At 41.9% G+C, this 25,223-nt stretch overlaps 1 protein-coding gene across 1 annotated transcript; it reads left to right on the forward strand.

Moving 5' to 3' along the window:
• Positions 1–17,910: 17,910 nt before the first annotated feature.
• LOC126999238 (uncharacterized) lies at positions 17,911–24,759 on the forward strand. The gene is made up of 4 exons (XM_050861624.1): positions 17,911–18,088; positions 19,276–19,437; positions 21,732–21,823; positions 23,248–24,759. Exons 1-4 carry the CDS (start codon positions 18,016–18,018, stop codon positions 23,380–23,382), a joined length of 462 nt encoding a protein of 153 aa, XP_050717581.1. The 5' UTR covers positions 17,911–18,015; the 3' UTR covers positions 23,383–24,759.
• Positions 24,760–25,223: the final 464 nt, after the last annotated feature.

The following is a 25,223-nucleotide window of genomic DNA, read 5'->3' on the forward strand; positions in this document are numbered from 1 at the left end:
CCATTCCCTCCCCTTCCTTTGCCTTCCCTATCCCTATCTTGTCTTATATCTTCCCTTCTCTTCTCTTTTCTTCACTTCCCTTTCCTTCTCTCCTCTTCCCTTCTCATCTCTTCCGTTCTATTCTATTCTCTTCTATTTTCTTCATTCCTCTCCCATTCGCAGCCCTCCATTTCTTCCCAATCCATAGAAACATAAGGATTTTCTGATTATTCTTGGTAATATTAGTTGTCACCATTCTCTAATTTTTCCTTCCTTCCTTTAATTTGTTTTTCTTCCCTTCTTCTATATCTTCACTTCTTTCACTCGTGTTTCATATTTTGGCAGCGGGGTTGGGTGTGTGTGAGGTGTCAGGTCAGGTTAATTTGGGTCAGATTAGGTATAGCTAGGTTTGGTCAAGTCAGGTTATATTATGTTAGATATTAGATGTTGTTGTGAGTGGCTGCGGAGAGGGCTCCGCTCGATCATCTCCACATTGATTGATTGATAGTTATTGTTGCAGGTAAACAACAAAGGGAGAAGGGAGGAACATGCCATCCCAACCCCCAGGCAGGACAGTGTGATTATACAACTATTAATACATGTGTAGGTAGCACCATGAAACTAAAAAGATATAATGGTAGGAAGGAAAGCACAATAAGGGAGGGGGCGGTACCTCCCCCTGGACAATAAGACAATAAAATGTGGGGACGGAGAACATTGCCCAAGCACTAGATGGGAATGAATACAGAGATAGAGTAAATACTAGTCCTTAAAATAAAATACTGTAGAGATCACAGCCTTGTATAGCACGGCAGTAGTTCAGGCTGCCACACACGGCATCACCACCTTGGTGCAAACTGAGGGTGTTCTTTGAGGATAGCAGGGAGGACATCATGGTTCAGGAGCCAACAAATTGTCTGGGGCAGGTCAAGGCAGTCCCCACCACATGCTATATATAGTATTAAGGATAATCCCATTCATACCTTCCCAACTTCGTAATAACCAGCAAAGAAATAAAGTCCTTAATGCTCTCCAATCTCTTAAAACAAATAAAAATCCAGGACCAGACAATTTAAGTTTGATTACCATTGTTACGTCACCAAAAGAAGGGGTGACCGCTTTTAGTGGCGAACAACTCAAAGTAAAACAAAGTTAAATTAATCACTTACTCAATTATATTTACATTACATTTATAAACAATCAAATCAAGAATATAGTCCCAGGTACAATAAAATAGTACGTATAAATACCCTTAATTATATATAGTGACACAGGGTGAGATTAAGAACAACAAAAAGAAACAATGAAACAAGCAACAACAAGAATAAACGTATCCTCCTCGCCCTCGGTATATCAGTCCTTGTACTTCACCGCCAAGGAGGTGATGTCGCCGTGTGAAGTAAATCCAGTGGGGAGGTGGCACTTAACAGTCGTGTACGTGAGACTAGACTGACTCTCACTGTTGTTGATGTTGTTGTTAGAGATTTACCCCTCTGGTATCACTAGGGGAACGGGCCCTTGTCCGAAGACGGCCCGTTAAGAGGGTAAAAATGCTCCCTCCCTGCGCGGGGGAGCACGGGCCTAGCCTAATATAGCGGCCCGTAGCAGGGTGCCCATCGACAGACCGACTCTATCGGCGATCGAAAGATCTAGCCGACCGAGTCGATCCGTCGACGAGGACTGGCGTGTCTCTGACTCTCACTGGCGGCCGGATATATATATATATATATATATATATATATATATATATATATATATATATATATATATATATATATATATATATATATATATATATAGCCTCCGATGAAGCCCGGCCTGCTTCGGTCGAGGTGTTGAGGTGTCGAAACGTTGTGGTCGACACAGTAGTTGGAATTGAGGTGTTGATGGTTGGGGATTAGAATGGAGATGGTGGTCGTGCAGTTGGACGAGCACCCCGGAACGACCTTTCAAGGCGTCAGCTCGAGGGTCGTTACACCTCCCCCCTAAACACGACACCTCAGGGAAGTGGTGTCGTGCCGTTCAAGGGCACTCTTTTAATTAATTATGTAGGTTCATTATACCTCAAAGTAGAATTAATTGATCATTTAAACCACAGAGTAAAATTAGTAGTTTATTCACCCAGTCTTATAAAGCACCATTATCGCACACAGGATCATCACCTGCCCAAGTAATGTAGGTAACGAGGCTAAGAATGTTACTTGAGGTAATTATTGTTTAGAGATTCTGATGGTGAACTAAGGGTCATAGGACTGCAGGCACTTATTAGAGGTTAGCTTACGTATCTCACATCACTAATTACACTTGTAAATATCATGAACACAGGTTAACATTAACACCTAAAACTAACATTCACACAGGGGAATAAGTAGCACCAACATCGTAATTGTTTCCACCCACACGGGGAAACATAGACTCCACCATTCTACACCTTAATTCAGTCCTAACCAAAACTAGTGAGTGTTTGCGCTTATCCATTGCTACCCCTGAGAACGACACACATACCACCCTTTTGGTCTCTCCTTCCTTCCTCTCTTCACACACCCTGCCACAGACAATTCCCCACAACGCATGCAGCTTCAAAAGTCTAGGGGTGGGCAGGTACCGGTACCAGTACCGGTACTAACGGTACCAGCTAAACGGTACGGTACCGGTACCAGATTGCTCAGTACCGGTACCAGATTGCTCGGATTTATTTATTGGATTTATTGATAATTCTTCATGTCCGATTTTTTTTTAGGTTGGTACTAAATATTGTTATTGTTATTAGACTATGATCGAGTACATCCATAATAACTATACATGCTATTTTTTTTATCGAAAAAATAAATATTCACTTCATTCAGAGAGAGAGAGAGAGAGAGAGAGAGAGAGAGAGAGAGAGAGAGAGAGAGAGATCATAGTCTAATAACAATAACAATATTTATTAGCAACCTAAAAAAGAAAAAGAATCGGACATGAAGAATTATCCAGTAACTCCAATAAATAAATCAAATAATAAAATAATGGAAACGGGAGCTGTGATGGAAACGATCGAGCAGGACAAAATGGTGGGAACTTGGGGAGACGGTCAGCGAGGCAGTGACTCAGCGTCTACACACAGGGCCCATACCGTGTGATACCACATGGAGGCGGGCGAGCGCCGAGCGTCACTAAGATCCAAACGGTACCGGTACTAGCGGCAATGCGCACTGCCGAGTGATCATGACGCTTCCCGGCACCCGAGTGATCATGAGGCTTCGCGGTACCAGGTACCGGTACCCGGTACCGCGAGGAATCGATTCTTCGCGGTCCCCGGTACCGGTACCTGGTACCGCGAATAATCGATTCCTCGCGGTACCAGGTACCGGTACTTGGTACCGCGAAGCCTCATGATCACTCGGGTGCCGGGAAGCGTCATGATCACTCGGCACTGAGCATTGCCGCTAGTACCGGTACCGTTTGGATCTTAGTGACACTCGGCGCTCGCCCGCCTCCACGTGGTAACACGCGGTATGGGCCCTGTGTGTAGACGCTGAGTCACTGCCTCGCTGACCGTTCCCCAAGTTCCCACCATTTTGTCCTGCTTTCCGTTTCCATCACAGCTCCCGTTTCCATTATTTTATTATTTTATTTATTTATTGGAGTTACTGGATAATTCTTGATGTCCGATTCTTTTCCTTTTTTAGGTTGCTAATAAATATTGTTATTGTTATTAGACTATGATCGAGTACATCCATAATAACTGTACATGCTATTTTTTTTTTCGAAAAAATAAATATTCACTTCATTCAGAGAGAGAGAGAGAGAGAGAGAGAGAGAGAGAGAGAGAGAGAGAGAGAGAGTTTTCTTTATAGGAAATTTATTTGGGAATTTCATCAGAAGTCATAGAGATAAAAAAAATACTCCTTCGGGTACCGGTACTCCAATTAACGGTACTTGCCCATTCCTAGTGTTTACGGCTGCTTGCTGGCCTCGGTCTTGGCGACGCCCAGCTTCCCATCTGTCAGGTTTGCCTTTGGCGCACCTGGAAGGGCGATGTCGCTCGTGAGAATCCAGTCTCAGTTATAGTATTATAGCCAAAATGAGTTGAACACCGTGAACAGTTCTTTCCTCACCTGAAAGGGCGATGTCGCTCGTGAGAATGAGCTCGCTCCCACAACCTAGTGCGAGGAAGGGGCGTTAGTCTCGGCCCCCAAAATGCTCTTGGTGTGACGTCACGGAATGACAAACTGACCGCAGGTTAGGCCTGCTTGAGACCTGAGATTTCCTTGGTAGGCCTCCAATATCAATATAAGGTCACTGGTATTTTATTTCCATTATAAATATTTACCGTTTTCCCGCAATAATTAAAAGAAGGCAGATTGACCACTTTTGGCAACGATACCCTGTTTTGACCCCTGACACCTCTGAATTTTGTTGACACTACAGATTGTAGGGGAGATATGGGAGCACAACAGGCCTCTTTGTTTCAACACCCATCTCTTAATTCCCTCTTGCTCTCTCTCTCTCTCCCTTTTCTCTCAAACTTCTTTCTCTCTCTCTCTCATACTTTCTTTCATTCTCTCTCTCTCTCTCTGCCATGAGAAACCCACATACATATATAACTGGTTGCGCAAACATCCCAGGTTAACTCTATTTACATGGGGAAAAATACCATCACAATTGTACAGTACATTTCGGGCCATTACAGTGGTGGTGTCGTGACGGACGGAGGGGGACGACTGAGGACATCGGCGATGACGTTGTCGAAGCCCTTGATGTGATTGCAGCTGGAGGTTGAATGGTTGGGGTTATAAGGACCATCTCAGCAGTCGTTGGTTGGAGAATTTGGTCCGGTCCAGCCTGCCAGAAGGAAGGTGAGGCCCCATCTCAGCAGTCGTTGGTTGGAGAATTTGTTCCGGTCCAGCCTGCCGGAAGGAAGGTGAGGCCCTCACCTTCCTTCTGGTAGGCTGGACCGGAACAAATTCTCCAACCAACGACTGCTGAGATGGTCCTTCGATCTGGCGGCGGTTGTGGTCAGCGAACACTTTGAGGGGTGCTGGACTTGGAGACAGGTAAAACTCGAACTTCTTGATGGCTGATATGATAGCGAGTAACTCCTTTTCGATGGTTGAGTAACGCCGTTGATGGAGATACAGCTTTGCAGAGTGAGAAGCGACAGATGTAGTATATGCCTTCCTTCAGTTGAATTAAGGCTGCTACCATTGCTTCTTCACTGGCGTCAGTATGCAGTACGAATGGTAAAGTGAACTCTGGGTGAGGAAAGTCTTCAGTTGGTTAAAGGCAGTCTCAGAATGAGAATGAAAATGAGAGAGAGGTAATGAGAAGGAGCGAGAGAGAACGAGAATGAGAGAATAAGAATGAGGGAGAACGAGAATGAGAGATAATGAGTGAGAATGAGAATGAGAGAGAGAAAATGAGAATGAGAGAGGGAATAAGAATGAGAGAATAATAATGAGAGAATGAGAATGAGAGAAAATGAGGATGAGAGAATGAGAATGAGAATGAGAATGAGAGATTGAAAATGAGGGGGAATGATAATGATAATGAGAATGAGAGAGAGGTAATGATAATGATAATGAGAGAGAGAATGAGAATGAGAACGAGAACGAGAAAAAGAATGAGAGAGAGAGAGAGAGAGAGAGAGAGAGAGAGAGAGAGAGAGAGAGAGAGAGAGAGAGAGAGAGAGAGAGAGAGAGAGAGAATGAAAATTAACGTTGGCAGGCAAATGAGTGCCCGTGGGTTGAATCGACTCGGTAACTTGCCCAGGTTTACACTCTTATTTTACATGTTTTGCAAAATAACTATGTGTTCATTGTACTTCTGATAGCACCCAAAGACCTGTACATTCCAGTAATGTGACCTGTTTGTGTGTAAAAGCCATGGGAGATGAATTACAAATGATTTCCTTGAAATTTCCACCAAGAAATCATTCACTTTTTTTTGTGTCGCTCTATTTCAAGCTCAGTTTTCTCGCCTCCAATATAAAGTTTCACCACAAATATAATTTTGTCTTACCGATGAAACGTTATGCTGCCATCCCCGCCTCTGTGGGCCCAACCAAAGGCAGAGCAAGCCGGCATGAAGGCAAAATGTTGAGGTGTGTGGGTGTCGCGCGTCCGGGCAGCCGGGCAATGTTTTGGGTGGACTTGAGGGCCGCGGCGGGGCGGGGGCGGAGCAAAGCCAAGGCTAATCCGGTTTCACTTCTGTGACGTCATGCCCTCTCCTCGTATTCTTCCTCCAAGGCCCGTCGCCGCCACCGCAAAATATCTCGCAGAGAGGTTCAACTTGTTTACTGTTTCTATATTTCACTCACCGCTCACAAAGATCACAAGTGGACAAACTAAAACAAAACCAGGCAAATTAATGTTTTTCCTGCTGTGTATTCCCCCAGCGCGCATGCATGATGGACAGTGGAGCGACTTATTTCTGAAGGAGATATTTCTCGCAACACCGGCCCGCGTAGTGGGCCGCCACCGCCATGTCTCGTCCTCCGATGCGTATTTCCGTCGCTCCACACTGAGTGTCGAATAAATTCAAACTTCCACAACCTAGCTTGCCGTAACATAGCTAACGGGGGGGGGGAGGGGGGGGCCTCGATCCCCCTGAGTGTTACGCTCTCCCTCCCAGCCCCCCCATTGCTCCACGAGGTGCCCGCAAGAAACCCACTAACTTTCAAAAATCGCTGTCAGCATTATAAATAATTTGCGGTGGGTATATATGGGGTTCAAATTACTCAGAATGAGAAACTCTATCTGATGAGAAGGGTAAGAAAAGCCGTGTTGAGACTGCTGAAAGACCGAAATAATACCCTTAATTTCTTCCTTCCTTTTTCTCCTTCTTTCCTTCTTCGTGTCCTATAACCTCTTTTTTGTTTTCTGTTCCTCTTTCCCAGACTTAATATTTCTATTGCTTTTCTTCTTTCTTTTACCTTCCTTCATCACATACATTCCTCCATTTACCTTCCCTCTACCTTCTTTATTCCATTTTCTTCTTCCTCCTTTCCACTGACCTCTCCTTTGCTACCTGCTTCCCTTTCTTAACTCATCACTTATTTCTTTCCTTCCTTTGTTCATTCTCTATCTTCCGGCCGTTGTCTATCTTTCTACATCTTTTTCTTTCTTCCCCTCTTTCTCCTTCTCCTACCTTTCCTTCACCCCCCTCCCCCCCTCTCTCTGATCATACAGGTTGGAGAAACGTTTAAGCATTGACTATACAGAAACGTTTGCGAATACTGACTAGAGAAACGTTTGTGAATACTGACTAGAGAAACGTTTGTGAATACTGACTAGAGAAACGTTTGCGAATACTGACTAGAGAAACGTTTGTGAATACTGACTAGAGAAACGTTTGCGAATACTGACTAGAGAAACGTTTGCGAATACTGACTAGAGAAACGTTTGCGAATACTGACTAGAGAAACGTTTGCGAATACTGACTAGAGAAACGTTTGAACACAGGTTACAAAGATGTTTAGTCTCTCTCTCTCTCTCTCTCTCTCTCTCCGTTCCTTCTCATCTTTCTCTTCTTTCTTCCTTTCTACTCTTCCTTCTCTTCCATAACTAATATCCTTCCTCCTCCTCCTCCTCCTCCTCCTCCTCCTCCTCCTCCTCCTTCTCATCATCATCATCATCATCATTATCGTCATAATTTTTCTTCCTTCTCTCCCTCTTCCTTCCTTCATCATCTATCTTCCTTCTTCTTTTCTTTCTCCTCCTTCTCTCATTTTTCATTCTTTCTTCCTTCTTTTCTTCTTCCTCCATCTCTCTACCTTCTCTTCTTCCTTCTTTTAAAATCATTTTCTTTCTCTTCCTCCTCTTTCCTTCCTTCCTTCATCATCATCATCATCATCATCATCTTTCTTCTTTCTTCCTTCTCTTCCTTCAACATCATCACTTTTCTTACTCTCCCTTCCTTTGTTCTCTCTTCCTTCCCTTCTCTCTTGATCCATCTTTCTTCCTTCCTTTTCTTTCTTTTTCTATTTCTTTCTCCTTAATTTGCTTCTTCCTTCATTTTTTTCTTTTCCTCCTTCTTATCCTTCTTTTTCTTCTTTTTTCCTTCTTCCTTCACCTTCCTTTCTTTCTTTCTTCTCTTCCTTTTTCCTTCCTTCCCATTTTTCTTCCTTCTTTTTTCCTTCTTCCTTCATCTTTCTTTCTTTTTCTCTTCCTTCTTTCTTCCTTCTCCTCATTTGCTTCCTTCTTTTTTCCTCCTTCCTTCATCTTTCTTTCTTCCTTCTCTTCCTTCTGTTCTGCTCATGCATGGTTCAAAAGCTATTCAAGTCACAGGCAGCAATACACTCTGTATACAACAAAACAACATCTTCTCGAAAGAACGTTACTTGCGGTGTACCCCAAGGCTCGATTTTAGGTCCACTTTTCTTCCTGTTATATATAAATGACATAGTGCGTTGTAGTGAGAAATTTAAATTCATACTATTTGCTGATGATACCAATATATTTTTTTCAAGGAAGAGACTTAACAGAAGTAAAAAATACAATTAATAATGAACTAGTAAATTTCTCCACCTGGATCAAAAGTAACAAGTTAACTTTCAACAGTAACAAAACCCAATATATGATTTCTCATTCTGCCACAAAGTTACCAATTAACATGAATATCACAATGGATAATGTAATATTAAAACAGGCGAATGAAGTATTTTTTTTGGGGGGGTTTAATAATGACAACCTTAAAACTGATTTATTTTGCATTAGTATATCCACACCTATTATACGGGGCATATAAAACTTATCTAGATGGCCTCTTCATTGCACAAAAAAGTTATAAAGAATTATGACTTACAGCGGTCGCTATGAACACACCATCCCACTGTTTCCAGAACACATTTTTTTTTTATACAGCAGAAGAAGCAGCTCGAGGGCAAAAAAAAAAATAAAAAAAATAAAAAAGGAAACAATAATAAAAAAAAGCCCGCTATTCGCTGCTCCCACAAAAAGCGCTCAGAGGAGGGGCCAAAAGAGAGGTCAACTTCGGAAGGTGTCCCGATAGCCTCCCCTTGAAAGAGTTCAAGTCGTAGGCAGGAGGAAATACAGATGAAGGAAGATTGTTCCAGAGTTTACCTGCGTGAGGGATGAAAGAGTGAAGATGCTGGTTAACTCGTGTGTAAGCGATTTGGGGAGTAAAGGGATGAGTTTGAGTAGAAAGTCGTGTGCGGCGAGGCCGCGGGAGGGGGGAGGCATGCAGTTAGCAAGTTCAGAAGAGCAGTCAGCGTGAAGATATCGATAGAAGATAGAAAGAGAGGCAATATGGCGGCGAAATTCAAGAGGTAGAAGGCTATCTGTCCAGAAGAGCTGTGTGAGTGGAGCCCCCCCACACGTGAGATGCATACTCCATACGAGGGCGGACAAGGCCCCTGTATATAGATAGCAACTGTGCGGGGGAGAAGAACTGGCGGAGACGATACAGAACGCCCAACCTCGAGGAAGCTGATTTAGTGAGAGAAGAGATGTGAAGTTTCCTGTTAAAATTTTTAGTTAAGGATAAACCGAGGATGTTAAGTGTTGAAGAAGGTGACAACTGAGTGTTGTTGAAGAATAGGCTCAATAGGGGATAGGTGTTTGGAAGATTGTGTCGAGTTGATAGGTGGAGAAATTGGGTTTTTGAGGCATTGAAGGACAAAAGGTTCCTTTTACCCCAATCGGAAATGATGATAATTAAGGTCTGATCGAGGTTAAGCGTTCTGCAGCCTCCAGCCTGGAGTCTTGTAATTCCTGTTCAGAAGGTCTTCTGTTGAAAGAAGTTAGGTTTAGGAGAAGAACAGTGACCGTCTACCACAACAGAGATCGAACGGCCAGAAGGGAAGCTGGAGATAAAGGAACAGAGAAGGATATAAACCGTAAGAGGGCAGTATAGAAAGGAAGGAGCTGTGCCAGGCAGAAGGCTTATGAACCTGATGGAGTGCCTCCTATTGTCCTTAAAAACTGTGCCTCCGTGCAGACAACCTGCCTGGTCAGACTCTTATGTCTCTGCCTATCAACATCTACCTTTCCTTCCTACTAGAAGTACGCCTTCGTGCAGCCTGTGCCTAAAAAGGGTGACCGTTCGAATCCCTAAAACTACCGCAATAGAGATTTACTTTCCTGTCTATCTAAAGCTTTTGAATCAATCCTTAACCGGGAGATTCAAAAGCACCTTTCCACTTCTAGCCTTCTATCTGATCGCCAGTATGGGTTCCGCAAGGGGCGTTCTACTGGCGATCTTCTTGCTCTCTTAACTGATTCTTGGTCATCCTCTCTTAGCCGTTTCGGTGAAATTTTCTCTGTTGCGCTAGACATATCGAAAGCCTTCGATAGAGTGTGGCACAAGTCTTTGCTTTTTAAACTGCCCTCTTTCGGATTCTATCCTTCTCTCTGTTCCTTTATCTCCAGTTTCCTTTCTGGCCGTTCTATCTCTGCTGTTGTAGACGGTCACTGTTCTTCCCCTAAACCTATTAACAGTGGTGTTCCACAGGGCTCTGTCCTATCCCCCACTCTCTTCCTGTTATTCATAAATGATCTTCTTTCCATAACAAACTATCCTATCCACTCATACGCTGATGATTCCACTCTGCATTATTCAACTTCTTTCAACAGCTTTTTTAAGACCCTCTCAACAGGAATTACATGACTCCAGGCTGGAGGCTGCAGAACGCTTAACCTCAGACCTTACTATCATTTACGATTGGGGTAAAAGGAACCTTGTGTCCTTCAATGCCTCAAAAAAACAATTTCTCCACCTACCAACTCGACACAATTTTCCAAACACCTATCCCCTATTCTTCGACAACACTCAGCTGTCACCATCTTCAACACTAAACATTCTCGGTCTATCCTTAACTCAAAATCTTAACTGGAAATTCCACATCTCTTCTTTCACTAAATCAGCTTCCTCGAGGTTGGGCGTTCTGTATCGTCTCCGCCAGTTCTTCTTCCCCGCACAGTTGCTATCTATATACAGGGGCCTTGTCCGCCCTCGTATGGAGTATGCCTCTCACGTGTGGGGGGGCTCCACTCACACAGCTCTTCTGGACAGAGTGGAGTCTAAGGCTCTTCGTCTCATCAGCTCTCCTCCTCCTACTGATAGTCTTCTACCTCTTAAATTCCGTCGCGATGTTGCCTCTCTTTCTATCTTCTATCGATATTTCCACGCTGACTGCTCTTCTGAACTTGCTAACTGCATGCCTCCCCCCCTCCCGCGGCCCCGCTGCACACGACTTTCTATTCATGCCCATCCCTGTACTGTCCAAACCCCCTATGCAAGAGTTAACCAGCATCTTCACTCTTTCATCCCTCACGCTGGTAAAATCTGGAACAGTCTTTCTTCATCTGTATTTCCTCCTGCCTGCGACCTGAACTCCTTCAAGAGGAGGGTATCTGGACACCTCTCCTCCCGAAATTGACCTCTCTTTCGATCACCTCTTTGGATTCTTTTTGTGAGCAGCGAGTAGCGGGCTTTTTTTCTTATTATTGTTTCCTTTTTTGTGTGCCCTTGAGCTGTCTCCTTTGTTGTAAAAAAAAAAAAAAAAAAGACTATCGAAAGCTTTCGATATGTCTAGCGCAACTGAGAAAGTTTCACCGAAACGGCTAAGAGAGGATGACCAAGAGTTAGTTAAGAGAATAAGAAGATCGCAACCAGTGAACCCTATACTATGGAACGGACACTTGCCCCAGCCTTGTCATTAAGCCGCAAATTTTGGCAACTTAATCGCTTTGGTGCGAATCGCCATAACTCCCTTAATTCTGGGGCTACAGAAAAGTTTTTGGTATCAATCGACGGCAAAATGAAAGGGCTATATTAATCATATAGCAACCGGGCTCGAAAACGAATCGAAATGGTCTAAAGTCGAGTAAATTCGCAAAAAACGGCTCGGAAAAAAACTATTCTTGAGTTCCCAACCTTGAAACCCGCTCATTGTTTGAGAATTTCAAGAGACTTATTTAACAAATGATTTAGCCTTTCCAATGTGCTTTCAAATATGGTGCATAACATTTCCCTACTCCCAGTAGTTTCGTCGCTAGAGCTCGAAAAGTAAACCCGGTCGAGAGCGATTTTGACAAACTCCAGACATTTTGCCGTTTTGTCTAGTGGCCTTGTTATTGCTCTAGAAGGCTGCAGTTTAGCATGTAAACCCTCTTGGCAATGTAATTTGATCAGCTCGATGTATTTGTTGATAGTTCGATTCAAGTTTGTCGTCGACCAATTCCAATCTGACTCTCTTACACTTACTTGAACCTTCCCGACGCCACAAAAATTGCTATCTGCAAAAAATCATATATGAACACTTCAATATGTTGACTATCTTGTATTAAAACCATTTTAAAACTATATAAAAGTTACTATTTCTATATAATCATTTCACTATATAAATCAACCTATATTTCCTTATTAATACATTTATATACAAGTTATTTCTTATTTTTATATATATATATATATATATATATATATATATATATATATATATATATATATATATATATATATATATATATATATATACATATATATATATATATATATATATATATATATATATATATATATATATATATATATATATATATATATATATATATATATATATATATATATATATATATATATATATATATATATATATATATATATATATATATATATATATATATATATATATATATATATATATATATATATATATATATATATATATATATATATATATATATATAAAACTTGTTGTGCACTTTGTCGCTAGTCCCAATATGAGTCTGCCGCGGCAGTTGCTATAAAGTGAGTCTGTTATCATTCCCACCCTTTTTTTATAACTTAACAATAAAAGTTTATAAATTTTATACATGTACTTTTAAACAAGTATGATATAACATATACTGGAAGTAATTTATACACAATTATTTCATTAAAATGATACATATATTAACGTACTACAAACACTTTATAGCGCACAATGTAATCACACATTGTATTATTCATAAATGGGAAGAAATATGGTTGAATATTAAAAAAGAAAAAGAAATAACATGTATTGTAAGGCGCTTAATATAGGTTGATTTATATAGTGAAACGATTATATAAAAATAGTAACTTTTTATATAGATATCCTAAAATGGTTTTAATACAAGATAGTCAACATATTGAAGTGTTCATATATGATTTTTTTATGCAGATATATTGATTTTTGTGGCGTCGGGAAGGTTTTTCGTCGCGGCGCGTGAAATGAGTCAGATTTGGTGAATGTTCGTCGCGACTTCTGGTCGAGCTCGAGCGAAAACTACTGAAGCTAGGAAGGCGTGCTTGGTGGAAAATGAAAGCTCTTTTAATACAGATTAATGATCAGAAAAAAATGTGAACATTAAATAAATAAAAAAAAGTTATAAGCAAAAACCTAGGACGTGTTCAAATCTCGGCAAAAGGGCCGAAAAACAGGCTATTTTTTGACGGCTCAACGACGAACTTGTAATCGAGTTATCAAAATTCCTTCGAGTTGGTCAAACTACATTGCCAAGAGGGGCTGCATTGATACCAAAACCTTTTATGTAGCCCCAGAAATAAGGGAGTTATGGCGATTCGCACCAAAGAGGTTGATTTTCCAAAATTCGCGGCTTAATGACAAGGGCGCCGCAAAATTAAAAGAGTAAGCCGTCCATTACTTGAGATGTCACTGACGGAACCCATATTGGTGATCAGATAGTAGGTCAGAAGTGGAAAGGCGCTTATGAATCTTCCGGTTAAGGATGGATTCAAAAGCTTTAGATAGACAGGAAAGTAAAACTATAGGGCAGTAGTTTGAGGGATTGGAACGGTCACACTTCTTAGGCACAGACTGTATGAAGGCGTACTTCCAGCAGGAAGGAAAGGTAGATGTTGATAGGCAGGGACGAAAGAATTTAACCAGGCAGGGTGTCAGCACGGAAGCACAGTTTTTAAGGACAATAGGAGGCACTCCATCAAGTCCATAAGCCTTCTGAGAATTGAGGCCAGAGAGGGCATAGAAAACATCATTCTTAAAAATCTTAACAACAGGCATAAAGGAGTCAGAGGGGAGATGAGTAAGAGGAATATGCCAATAATCATTCAGAGTGGAGTTTTTACAGAAAGTTTGAGAGAAGAGTTCAGCCTTAGAGATAGATGAGACGGCGGGGCTGCCGTCAGGGTTAAGGAGAGGAGGGAAAGATGAAGAAGTGAAATTGGAGAAGATATTTTTTGGCTAAGTGCCAGAAGTCTCTGGAAGAAATAGAAAAAGCAAGTTTTTGACATTTCTAATGGATGAAAAAGCTTTTGGTAAGTCGAAGAATAGATTTGGCACGATTCCGGGCGGAAATGTAAAGCTCATGGTTAGCAGGAGTGCGAAGGCTCTGGAATCTTTTGTGAGCTGCGTCTCTATCTCTGATAGCACGAGAACAAGCGTCACTAAACCAAGGCATGAGGAGTACAAAAAAAAAAAAAAATAAATAAATAAAATATATATATATATATATATATATATATATATATATATATATATATATAAATATATATATATATATATATATATATATATATATATATATATGAGAAGAGGGCGAGAGGAGTCAGTCCCTATCATAGTAAGCTAGTGGTTAGTGAAGAGTCAGAGTGAAGTGTACTACTAAAGAAGAATATTAAACTACAGAAGCTGTGCAAGGTGTTTACATATCTCCCTCCCACGGAGTCTCCTGACGGCGACACGGAGCCCAAGTAACACGTCCGGCATAACAATAATATCATCTTCCTCCTCTTTTCTTTCTTCCTTCTTCTTTTCTTCCTTCTCTTCCTCCTCTTTCCTTCATCTTTCTCTCTCTTTCCTTCCCTTCCTCCAACTTTCTTCCTCCTTCCTTCCTCTTCCTCCTTCTCATCATCATATTCACCGATCAAAAAACGACCCTCAGCCACGTCCCTCCACCCCGCCCGTGTAAATAGACGCCATTCATCGCAACAAACTCGTAACCTTGAACCCGCCAGTACCTCCACCTCTATTACCAAGCCTCTAGATAACCTAAGAGTCCTTAGTTTCAATGCGCGTAGCCTAAGAAACAAGTTTGATGAACTGAGATGTCTTGCTCTGACAGAAAATTTTGACGTAATTGCTATAACCGAAACATTTATCGACACCACAAATATTGATTTAAGTTCAGAATACAACATAGATGGCTACAGACTCTTCAACAAAGATCGTGTAAACCGTAGAGGTGGTGGTGTCGCCCTTTTTGTCAAAAGCTATTTGCAACCCACTGACAGAACACCAGGAGACAGTAACGTTGAACATTTGTGCGTGCGAGTAAACATTGCAAAGGTCAATTAAAATATATTTGTCATCTACAGGCCTCCGGGGCAATCACTCGATGCCGATCTTGAAATGTACAGCGTTTTAAGGCAGTCACATAATAACAGCGACTCACTGATATTAGGAGACTTTAACCTCCCCCATATCGACTGGGCGACACTGTCAGGTACAGAAGGCGAGTCACATAGAATGATCGGATTTTTAGAAGAAAATTATCTAAGCCAAATGGTTTCTGAACCAACTCGACAAAATAACATACTAGACCTTGTTATAACGACCCAAGATAACCTAGTCAGTAATGTCACGGTAGGAGAACACCTCGGTTCTTGCGATCATAATTAAATTAGTCCGCGTCGACATTAGAGCTCAAACATCAGTGACTGAAAATAAAGTAAGGGGGCCCGATTTCAAAAGAGCTAACTTCGTAGAAATCCGACAAAAACTAATAGATATGCAACTATAGCTATCAGATGACGGTAATGTAGAGGACGCCTGGCTAAGCTTTAAAAATCATTTACTCACTCAGCAGAACACATTCGTCCCTCTGTGCGAGAAGCGAAGTAACACACCTTAGTTTAACAGCGAAATTAAACACTCAGTCAAGGAGAGAAAATTGTTTTACAGGCTAAAGAAAGAGAAAAGCACGCCCGAAAACATTAGACTTTACCATGATGCCAGGCGACGAGTAAAACGATTAGTATGTCAGGCAAAGCGTGGATATGAAGAAATTATTGCGGCCAACTGTAAAAATAATCCGAAATCCTTCTTCAGTTACATAAACAACAGCAAGGCGATCAGAAGTGGAACTGGACCCTTAACAAACAGCGACGGTGCACTAGTGACTGACAGCCAACACGTTGCAAACCTATTAAACAATTACTTTTCCTCGGTGTTCAATACTAACAGTCCTCCCACCACTACCACCAACACCAGTACTAATGTGAATCCCGAGCATGCATTGCCTAACTTTGAAATAACAACCGGTGAAGTCCTTAAAGCCCTCCAATCACTTAAAACAAATAAAAGTCCTGGACCTGACAAAGTATATCCTACTCTGCTCAAAGAAACAAAGAGCGAAATAGTCTCCTCCCTCACAACCGTATTCAATATGTTCTTGCGACAAGGCATCGTCCCTTCGGATTGGAAAAAGGCTAACGTGACACCGATTGTTAAGAAAGGAGACAAAAAAGTACCAGGTAATTACAGGCCCATTAGTCTAACTTCGGTTGTAGGTAAGCTACTCGAGAGCATAATTAGAGACAAAATGAGTTACCTTGAAAGCCACTCATTAATTGGGGACTCACAACACGGCTTCCGTAACAAAAGATCCTGCCTATCAAACCTATTAACCTTTTATAACGACCTCTTCACGGTTTATGACGTAACCAAATCACTGGACGTAGTCTATCTTGATTTCCAGAAAGCATCATAAATTACTTTACAAATTAAAGCAAATAGGTATTGACGGTCAAGTACACCAATGGATCGCGAATTGGTTGAGCAGCAGACAGCAAAGAGTGGTGATTGACGGATTTAACTCAGAGTGGGCGCCGGTCACTAGTGGCGTCCCTCAGGGCTCGGTTCTTGGCCCAGTGCTCTTCATTATTTACATAAACGATGTGGATGTCGGACTCAATAATCGCATTAGTAAATTTGCAGACGACACAAAGATTGGTAACTCGGTTCACACTGACGAAGATAGGCAAGGCCTCCAAGAGGATTTGCACAAAATTTCAGCTTGGTCTGATAAATGGGAGATGCCCTTTAACGTAGACAAGTGCCAGGTCCTTCAAGTTGGAACAAGGAATAAGAAGTTCGATTACGAAATGCGCGGCGTTAAACTCAAAAGCGTTCAATGCGTTAAGGACTTGGGGATCAAAATCGCGTCAAACCTCAAATTCTCACAGCAATGCATCGATGCAGCAAATAAAGCGAACAGAATGTTGGGCTTCATTAAAATAAACTTTTTATTCATGAATAAAGATGTAATACTTCCACTCTACAATAGTTTAGTCAGACCCCATTTGGAATATGCGGTACACTTTTGGTCTCCCCACCATGCAAAGGACATTGCTAAATTAGGTGTTCAGCGTCGGGCAACAAAAATGATCCCTTCCTTGCGCAACAAATATTACGAAGAAAGGCTTTCCACCCTTAACATGTTCTCTCTTGAAAAACGTCGCCTCTGAGGAAAACTGATCGAATGTTTTAAAATACTTAATGGTTTCACGAATGTAGACAGATCAACATTGTTTATGATCGATGACACTTTGCGTACGAGGAACAATGGCGTAAAACTCAAATGTAGGCAAGTAAATTCAGACTGCACCAAATTTTTCTTCACTAACGTTGTAGTGCGAGAATGGAATAAGCTCCCACCTTCAGTGGTCCAGTGTAACACGATTGACTCCTTCAAAAACAAGCTCGACCGTCACTTCCATCAACTTAATATCAACTAGAGTTGAAATGCATCGTTTTGGAGCCATCTGATTAATGTAGAATCACTTAGGTTTAAGGACAGACCACCTAGTCTGGACCATGGGGTCTGCGTGGTCTGATTTTCTATGTAAATCTATGTAAATCTTCCTCCTCCTTCGCAGCTGACGCTCGCCAATAGCATCTGGCAACACTGCTCTCCCAGTCTCAGTCCCAGACCCAGACCCAGACCCAGTGCCAGTGATTCCCTGAAGCTCCCTGTTATGCTGTGATCCGCGCGACACCTCCTCATATCTCACCCCATAACAGCGGCTACGATGGCTGCTATGACCACTGCTATGCATCTACTGCTGGCCATAGTCTTCGCCCTGCTCCTGGCGTCCTCAGAAGGTAAACAAAAGCCCAAAATAAACTCAAAGTAAGGTATGTAACGGATGGTCCAAGTAAAAGTTCAGGCGTCAAGGTACTCCGTGACATGTTGCCTGGTGCTGGTATTTCCTCCTCACACTTATCAGCATATTGGTAGTTAGGTTATTGCTATGATTAAACTCCATTAGTATGATTATTTTTAGTCTGGGATCGGCAAGTGTGATGTTCTAAAAGCATGATCGCCGTCATAGGAGCCTTCAATGCGTCGAGAGAATGTGGATTTTGATGTTATTTTAGACTGCACCGCCTCGTAGCCTGAAGAATGAGCTTATTTACATATTTCTCCGTTATTATCGACTCTTTTATGCCGTCTTTGATACTGGTATATAGTCTGGGTATATGTTGGTCTTAGATCGTACGCCCGGCAGCCACACACACACACACACACACACACACACACACACACACACACACACAAGCACACGTATATAGCATGTTTTAGACTCATTTGACTCTTCGCCTTCAGTATTCTATAGATCGCATGTAATTGTCTAGTTTTCTATATGATTCTACTTGTCCATCCTCATTTTTAAGTAGTAACATGGTGTGTGTGTGTGTGTGTGTGTGTGTGTGTGTGTGTGTGTTTGGTCTTAAGTCTGTCACACACACACACACACACACACACACACACACCTTCCCACCCACACACACACACAATCTTCATAGGTTTTTAGTATCTTTCTCACTCTACAGCCTCTAGTATTGCAAGAAACATACATTTATATAGAATTACTTAGTTTATGACGAAGAGGGTAGGCTATGTGACTGTTGGTGGTGGAAGTGAAAGTTTAAAGTCCATCTGTCAAGGCCGAGAGAGAGAGAGAGAGAGAGAGAGAGAGAGAGAGAGAGAGAGAGAGAGAGAGAGAGAGAGAGAGAGAGAGAGAGAGAGAGAATGTTCCGTTATTCTCTATTTTTGTTATTTTGCTTCGCTCTCCTCTTTACATCTTTCTTTCTTCTTCTTCATCTTCTTCTACGTACGCTACCTATTTATCAATTCATCTAACTATCTATCTATCAATCTATCTCTGTCAATCTACTTATCTATCTCTTCACTCAACCATCTATCTACCTACCTATCTATCTATCTACCTGTCCATCTATCTATCTGTACGTGTTAGCCGGTCAGTCATTCCTCCCTTCCTCGACAGGCTTCGTCCGTCGCTGTTACTCCTGTCGGTCGCGGGGTCGTCTCGGAGACTGTAAGGACCCCGTGTCTTTCAACGCCACCAGGCCTGTCAAGGGCGTGGAGGCCGTGCCGTGTGCGTCAGGCTGGTGCTCCAAGATTATCGAAGGCAAGAAGGACGGTGAAGGTACGTGTGTGTGTGTTTGTTCGTGTGTGTGTTTGTGTGTGTGTGTGTGTGTGTGTGTGTGTGTGTGTGTGTGTGCGTGTAATTCACCACGGCCTGATCACGAGGTGGACTCGCTTTCGCCAGCAGGTACCCTCCCGACGTGAGCAAGTGCTCATTATCGTCGATCTCTGGGTACTGCCAGGACCTCACACACCACACACCCCATCCCCCTTGCTCAAGGGGGTACAGTAACCACTCCTAGTCAACGGAAAGAATCCGGCCTGAGCTGGGCTCGAACCGCCGCCTGTTTGGCCGTTAGGCCTTGCAGCGCGGCGCTCTACCGATTGATCTGCCGGAGTGTGTGTGTTTGTGTGTGTGTGTGTGTGTGTGTGTGTGTGTGTGTTTCGATTATATACAGACCTTTTATTTGCATGTATTACTACTACTACTACTACTACTACTACTACTACTACTACTTCTACTACTACTACTACTACTACTACTACTACTACTTCTTCTACTACTACTAATACTACAACTACCATAGCTGGGCGTTATCGCGATAAGTTATCGCGATACTTTATCGCTGATAACAAAATCGGATTATCGACCACCCGCTACTTATTTAAATATATATATATATATATATATATATATATATATATATATATATATATATATATATATATATATATATATATATATATATATATATATATCGGTATCTTCGTTACTTTTGTAACCAAACTAGCGATAATCGCTACTTTTTTCCGCCTCAGAAAAAAAACCACGTTGTCTCCTCCCTACTGCGCATGCGTGGCCCGGGAGCCTGGTGTTGTATGAAAAACGTCGGTGTATGAAATATCTTCGGTGAAGAGATTTCATACTTAGATCATCAACATTAAAACACTTGGTTATTTCTTATGTTAGACTCAAAAATCAGTATATCAAAAAGAAAAATCATTTAACTTTCCCCAAAAATGATTATTCACAGCCTCAGATTTGATATTCCATATTCGTTTTTTAGCATGCCATGGTATTGAAGTCACCCGGTGTTGTGTTATTTGGTGTCCCATCGTCAAAAGCTGGCGCTTTTGTTTACAAAAGCTGGTCTCTCGGGAACAGCATGCTCAGACCAGTAGCGTAGTCTCACAAAGCATTTTAACAAATTAAGAGTTGCTGAAAGGCTGAATCAGACATACAGTACCACCATCCTCGCTGTTTCTGGAACGACACTCTATACATATAAATACAACTCGTACAGTGTCGTTCTAGAAACAGCGAGGATGGTGGTAGTGGTACTGTATGTCTGATTCAGCCTTCCAGCAACTCTTAATTACGGTTAAAAAGCTTTGTGAGACTGTACAGGTCTACGCTTGCTGGTCTGAGCATGCGCAGTTCACGAGAGACCAGTGTTTGTAATCAAAAGCGCCAGCTTTTGACGGTGGGGACGCCAAATAACAGAACACGGTTCAGGCGTTTCTAGTATTACCGTCCATTGATACGTGTCAACGTGTGGTTCTCAGGTTTTGTAAGTTTTCTAAAATACAGATAATGAAAATTTGAATTCATCTATGTTTTTTTTAACTGAAATATCAATATAGTATCGTTTTCGCCTATCGGACTTATCGCTAGCTAGTATTAGAATTGTGAATTTACATCGGGTATTGGTTATCGGTTATCGCCTATATTTGTGTCTCCAGTTAACGAATATCGGTTATCACCGATAAGGTTTTCCATTATCAGTTATCGGTTATCGGGAATAAAGTTTTATGTTATCGTGCCCAACTATGACAACTACTACTACTACTACTACCACTACTGCTGCTACTACTGCTGCTGCTGCTGCTGCTGCTGCTGCTGCTGCTGCTACTACTACTACTACTACTACTACTACTACTACTACTACTACTACTACTACTACTACTACTACTACTACTACTACTACTACTACTACTACTACTACTACTACTACTACTACTACTACTACTACTACTACTACTACTACTACTACTACTACTACTACTACTACTACTGCTGCTACTACTACTACTACTACTACTACTACTACTACTACTACTACTACTACTACTACTACTACTACTAATACTACTACTACTACCACTGCTGCTAATAGATAGATAGATAGATTGATTGAATGCTTGAGTGACAAATAATAATAGATATATAAATAGATTGACTGATTGAATGAGTTAAATAGATAGATAGATGGATATATAGACAGATAGATATATGATAGATATTCTTTGCTCGCAATTGCCTAACTCTTGCCTCGCCCCTCCCCCGCCCCCAAGACCATGACCTGGCCACGGAGCGTCAGTGCCTGCAGAGGTCGCCGCCGGATGGCATCCAGCGGTGCTCCGAGGCGCTCATCGGGGTCAAGAAGGTGAGGCTGCGTGACCCCTTGTGACCTTGACTCCCCGCACTGTTGTTGTTGTTGTTATATAATATTATTGTTATCATTATTATTATTATTATCATTATTATTATTATTATTATTATTTTTATTTTTGTTGTTGTTGTTATTTTTGTTGTTCTTATTATTGTAAATTTATTTGTTTCAGCACAAAACACGGTAAATTTTCTCGCCTTTTTTCTTATATATATATGTGTGTGTCTCTCTCTCTCTCTCTCTCTCTCTCTCTCTCTCAATAACCGCATTAGTAAATTTGCAGACGACACAAAGATTGGCAACTCGGTTCTCACTGACGAAGACAGGCAAAGCCTCCAAGAGGATTTGCACAAAATTTCAGCTTGGTCGGATAGATGGGAGATGCCCTTTAACGTAAACAAGTGCCAGGTCCTTCAAGTTGGAACGAGGAATAAGAAGTTCGAATACGAAATGCGCGGCGTTAAACTCAAAAGCGTTCAATGCGTCAAAGACTTGGGGGTCAAAATCGCGTCAAACCTCAAATTCTCACAGCAATGCATCGATGCAGCAAATAAAGCGAACAGAATGTTGGGCTTCATTAAAAGAAACTTTGTATTCAAGAATAAAGATGTAATACTCCCGCTCTACAACAGTTTAGTCAGACCCCACTTGGAATATGCGGTACAGTTTTGGTCTCCCCACCATGCAAAGGATATTGCTAAATTAGAAGGTGTTCAGCGTCGGGCAACGAAAATTATCCCTTCCTTGCGCAACAAATCCTACGAAGAAAGGCTTTCTACCCTTAACATGTTCTCTCTTGAGAAACGTCGCCTCCGAGGAAAACTGATTGAATGTTTTAAAATACTTAATGGTTTCACGAATGTAGACAGATCAACATTGTTTATGATCGATGACACTTTGCGCACGAGGAACAATGGCGTAAAACTCAGATGTAGACAAGTAAATTCAGACTGCACCAAATTTTTCTTCACCAACGTTGTAGTGCGAGAATGGAATAAGCTTCCACCGTCAGTGGTCCAGTGTAACACGATTGACTCCTTCAAAAATAAGCTCGACCGTCACTTCCTTCAACTTAATATCAACTAGAGTAGAAATGCAACGTTTTGGAGTCTTCTGATTAATGTAAAATCACTTAGGTTTAAGGACAGACCACCAAGTCTGGACCATGGGGTCTGTGTGGTCTGATTTTCTATGTAAATCTATGTAAATCTCTCTCTCTCTCTCTCTCTCTCTCTCTCTCTCTCTCTCTCTCTCTCTCTCTCTCTCTCTCTCTCTCTCTCTCCAAAGAAGCACCACCATCACGTCTTTTCTAATTTAATGCCACGGAGATGAGCACCGAGACCACGCGCAGCTATACCGTATGCCCCTAGCCTTTACCTTCTTAACGACGCGCCCTTCTCCGTGTTCTCCTTCGGCAGGTGTTTATATGCTTCTGTCGAGGGGACTTGTGCAACACCGCCCCTGGTACCGCCCCCTCTCTGCTCCTGCTTCTGCTGTGCCCCGCTGCTGCCCTGCTGTCCCGTCTACTTCTTCAAGCTCCACACGGCCCCTAGTACGCCCGCCCGCCTGCTGGTCCGTGCATGATTTTATGGTCTGCTGTGCTTAAGTAGATGTTACCGGCTTGAGTGTGGGTGTGAGGGTGTGACTGTGTGTGTGTGTGTGTGTGTGTGTGTGTGTGTTGTGTTGTGTTGTGTCGTGTTCTTCAAATTATTCTTGTTATTTTTGTTCTTGTTCTCCTTTTTCTTGTTGTTCTCGCTCTTCTTGTTCCGCACACGACTCCTTTGGGTTCCGACGCTCCTTCATTCCTCTCCCTTTCTTCTTCTCTCATTCCTTTTCCTTTTCTCCTCTTCTTCTTTTTCATTAATTCCTTCCTTCCTCTCTGATTCCTCTCCCTTTTTTCCTCGTCTTGTTCATTAATTCAGTTCTTCCCTCTTCCCTCTCTCTTATTTTTTTCTAATTCTTTCCTTCGTCTCTTATTTCTCTTCCTTTTCCTCTTCTATTCTTTTATTCATAAATTTCTTCCTCTCTTATTCGGTATCAATATGGCGCCTGAACGAAGCTGACCACACTCTCCAATTCTACGGCTCTGATGTGATGTACTACTCGATATCTCTGTATGGATTGTATGTGAAGATTGTGTCCAGCAGAGGATGTATAGCCCTTTCTTTATAGCCTATTGTTACGTGTAGAGACAGCATTGGATGTGTGTATTATATGTATTATGTCATGTACAGTAGTAGTAGTGTGAAGTGTATTTGATATGTGTATGATTATTTTCTGTATAGGTGTATTACATGTCACCGTTGCCAGGTCATCGTACTCAGAGCACAGTATTTACCGGTTTCTGACGCCTAAGTATTGCCAAGAAACATCAGGATCTAACTCTTTTAACGATAACTATAAATGAGTTTCGTTATTGGGGCCCAGAAGACAGTTTAGAGGGCTTTTTTATTGTTTCCTTTTTTGTGCCCTTGTGCTGTCTCCTATGCTGTAAAAAAAAAAAGAAGTCGGGAAATATAATCGGCTGCGTACGACAATCTGGCAACGTTGCTATATGTGTCCAGCAGAGCCAGGGCGTGGGAGAGTTTGGCCAATTTCTCATCACATGCGCGCGAAATTCAAATTGATAATGATACTTTTTTTTTTTTTTGTGTGTGTGTGTGTGTGTGTGTGTGTGTGTGTGTGTGTGTGTGTGTGTGTGTGTGTGTGTGTGTGTGTGTGCTTTAGGTCTGTTGAGGATCTCGAACATGTAGTGCCTCGAGCGCGTAAACCACACACTTGTACCAGCTTCAATTTGAATTTCGCGCGGCTCTGTGTGTAACAACATGGCGCCTGTGATGAAGATGGCCGCCCTCACCTAATCTATGGCTCTGCGTGTGTCCTACTCTGTGAAAGACAAGCGCTCTCTTAATACAGCGAAGGGCAGAGGAGGTGCGAGAGTTTCATTATGAGTAAATATCCTTGCCCTAACACTTTCTCTCTCTCTCTCTCTCTCTCTCTCTCTCTCTCTCTCTCTCTCTCTCTCTCTCATTAATTGCACAGGTATTCCATTGCTTCCAAATGTCACTTTTTTTTTTTTGCTTCGATGGTGCCTGACATAATTACACAGCCAAGCAAAAGAGATTATATATAACGTAAATGAGAGAGAGAGAGAGAGAGAGAGAGAGAGAGAGAGAGAGAGAGAGAGAGAGAGAGAGAGAGAGAGAGAATGATGTGGCAGAAGCGCGGTCTCCCTGAGCCGCGCCTAAAGGCTCAAGTTAGGGTCGATAGACTATAGTGTGTCTACTGAGTGTTTCTCTTCCTTCAGAATCTGTGGTAATGTCATTCTAATATTGCAACAGTCGAAGGTTTATCTGCAAAGGCTTTCCAATCTATGCAAGGTGTATCTCTCGAG

Source organism: Eriocheir sinensis, chromosome 16 (assembly GCF_024679095.1).
Source record: "Eriocheir sinensis breed Jianghai 21 chromosome 16, ASM2467909v1, whole genome shotgun sequence".
Classification (NCBI taxonomy): Eukaryota; Metazoa; Arthropoda; class Malacostraca; order Decapoda; family Varunidae; genus Eriocheir; species Eriocheir sinensis.

Bases quoted from the DNA above. Each gene is read 5' to 3' on its own strand.
- LOC126999238 (XM_050861624.1), top strand. From the start codon at position 18,016: ATGGCTGCTATGACCACTGCTATGCATCTACTGCTGGCCATAGTCTTC. The intron at 18,089-19,275 runs GTAAACAAAAGC...CTTCCTCGACAG, and splicing joins GCTCCTGGCGTCCTCAGAAG to GCTTCGTCCGTCGCTGTTAC. The intron at 21,824-23,247 runs GTGAGGCTGCGT...CTCCTTCGGCAG, and splicing joins CGCTCATCGGGGTCAAGAAG to GTGTTTATATGCTTCTGTCG.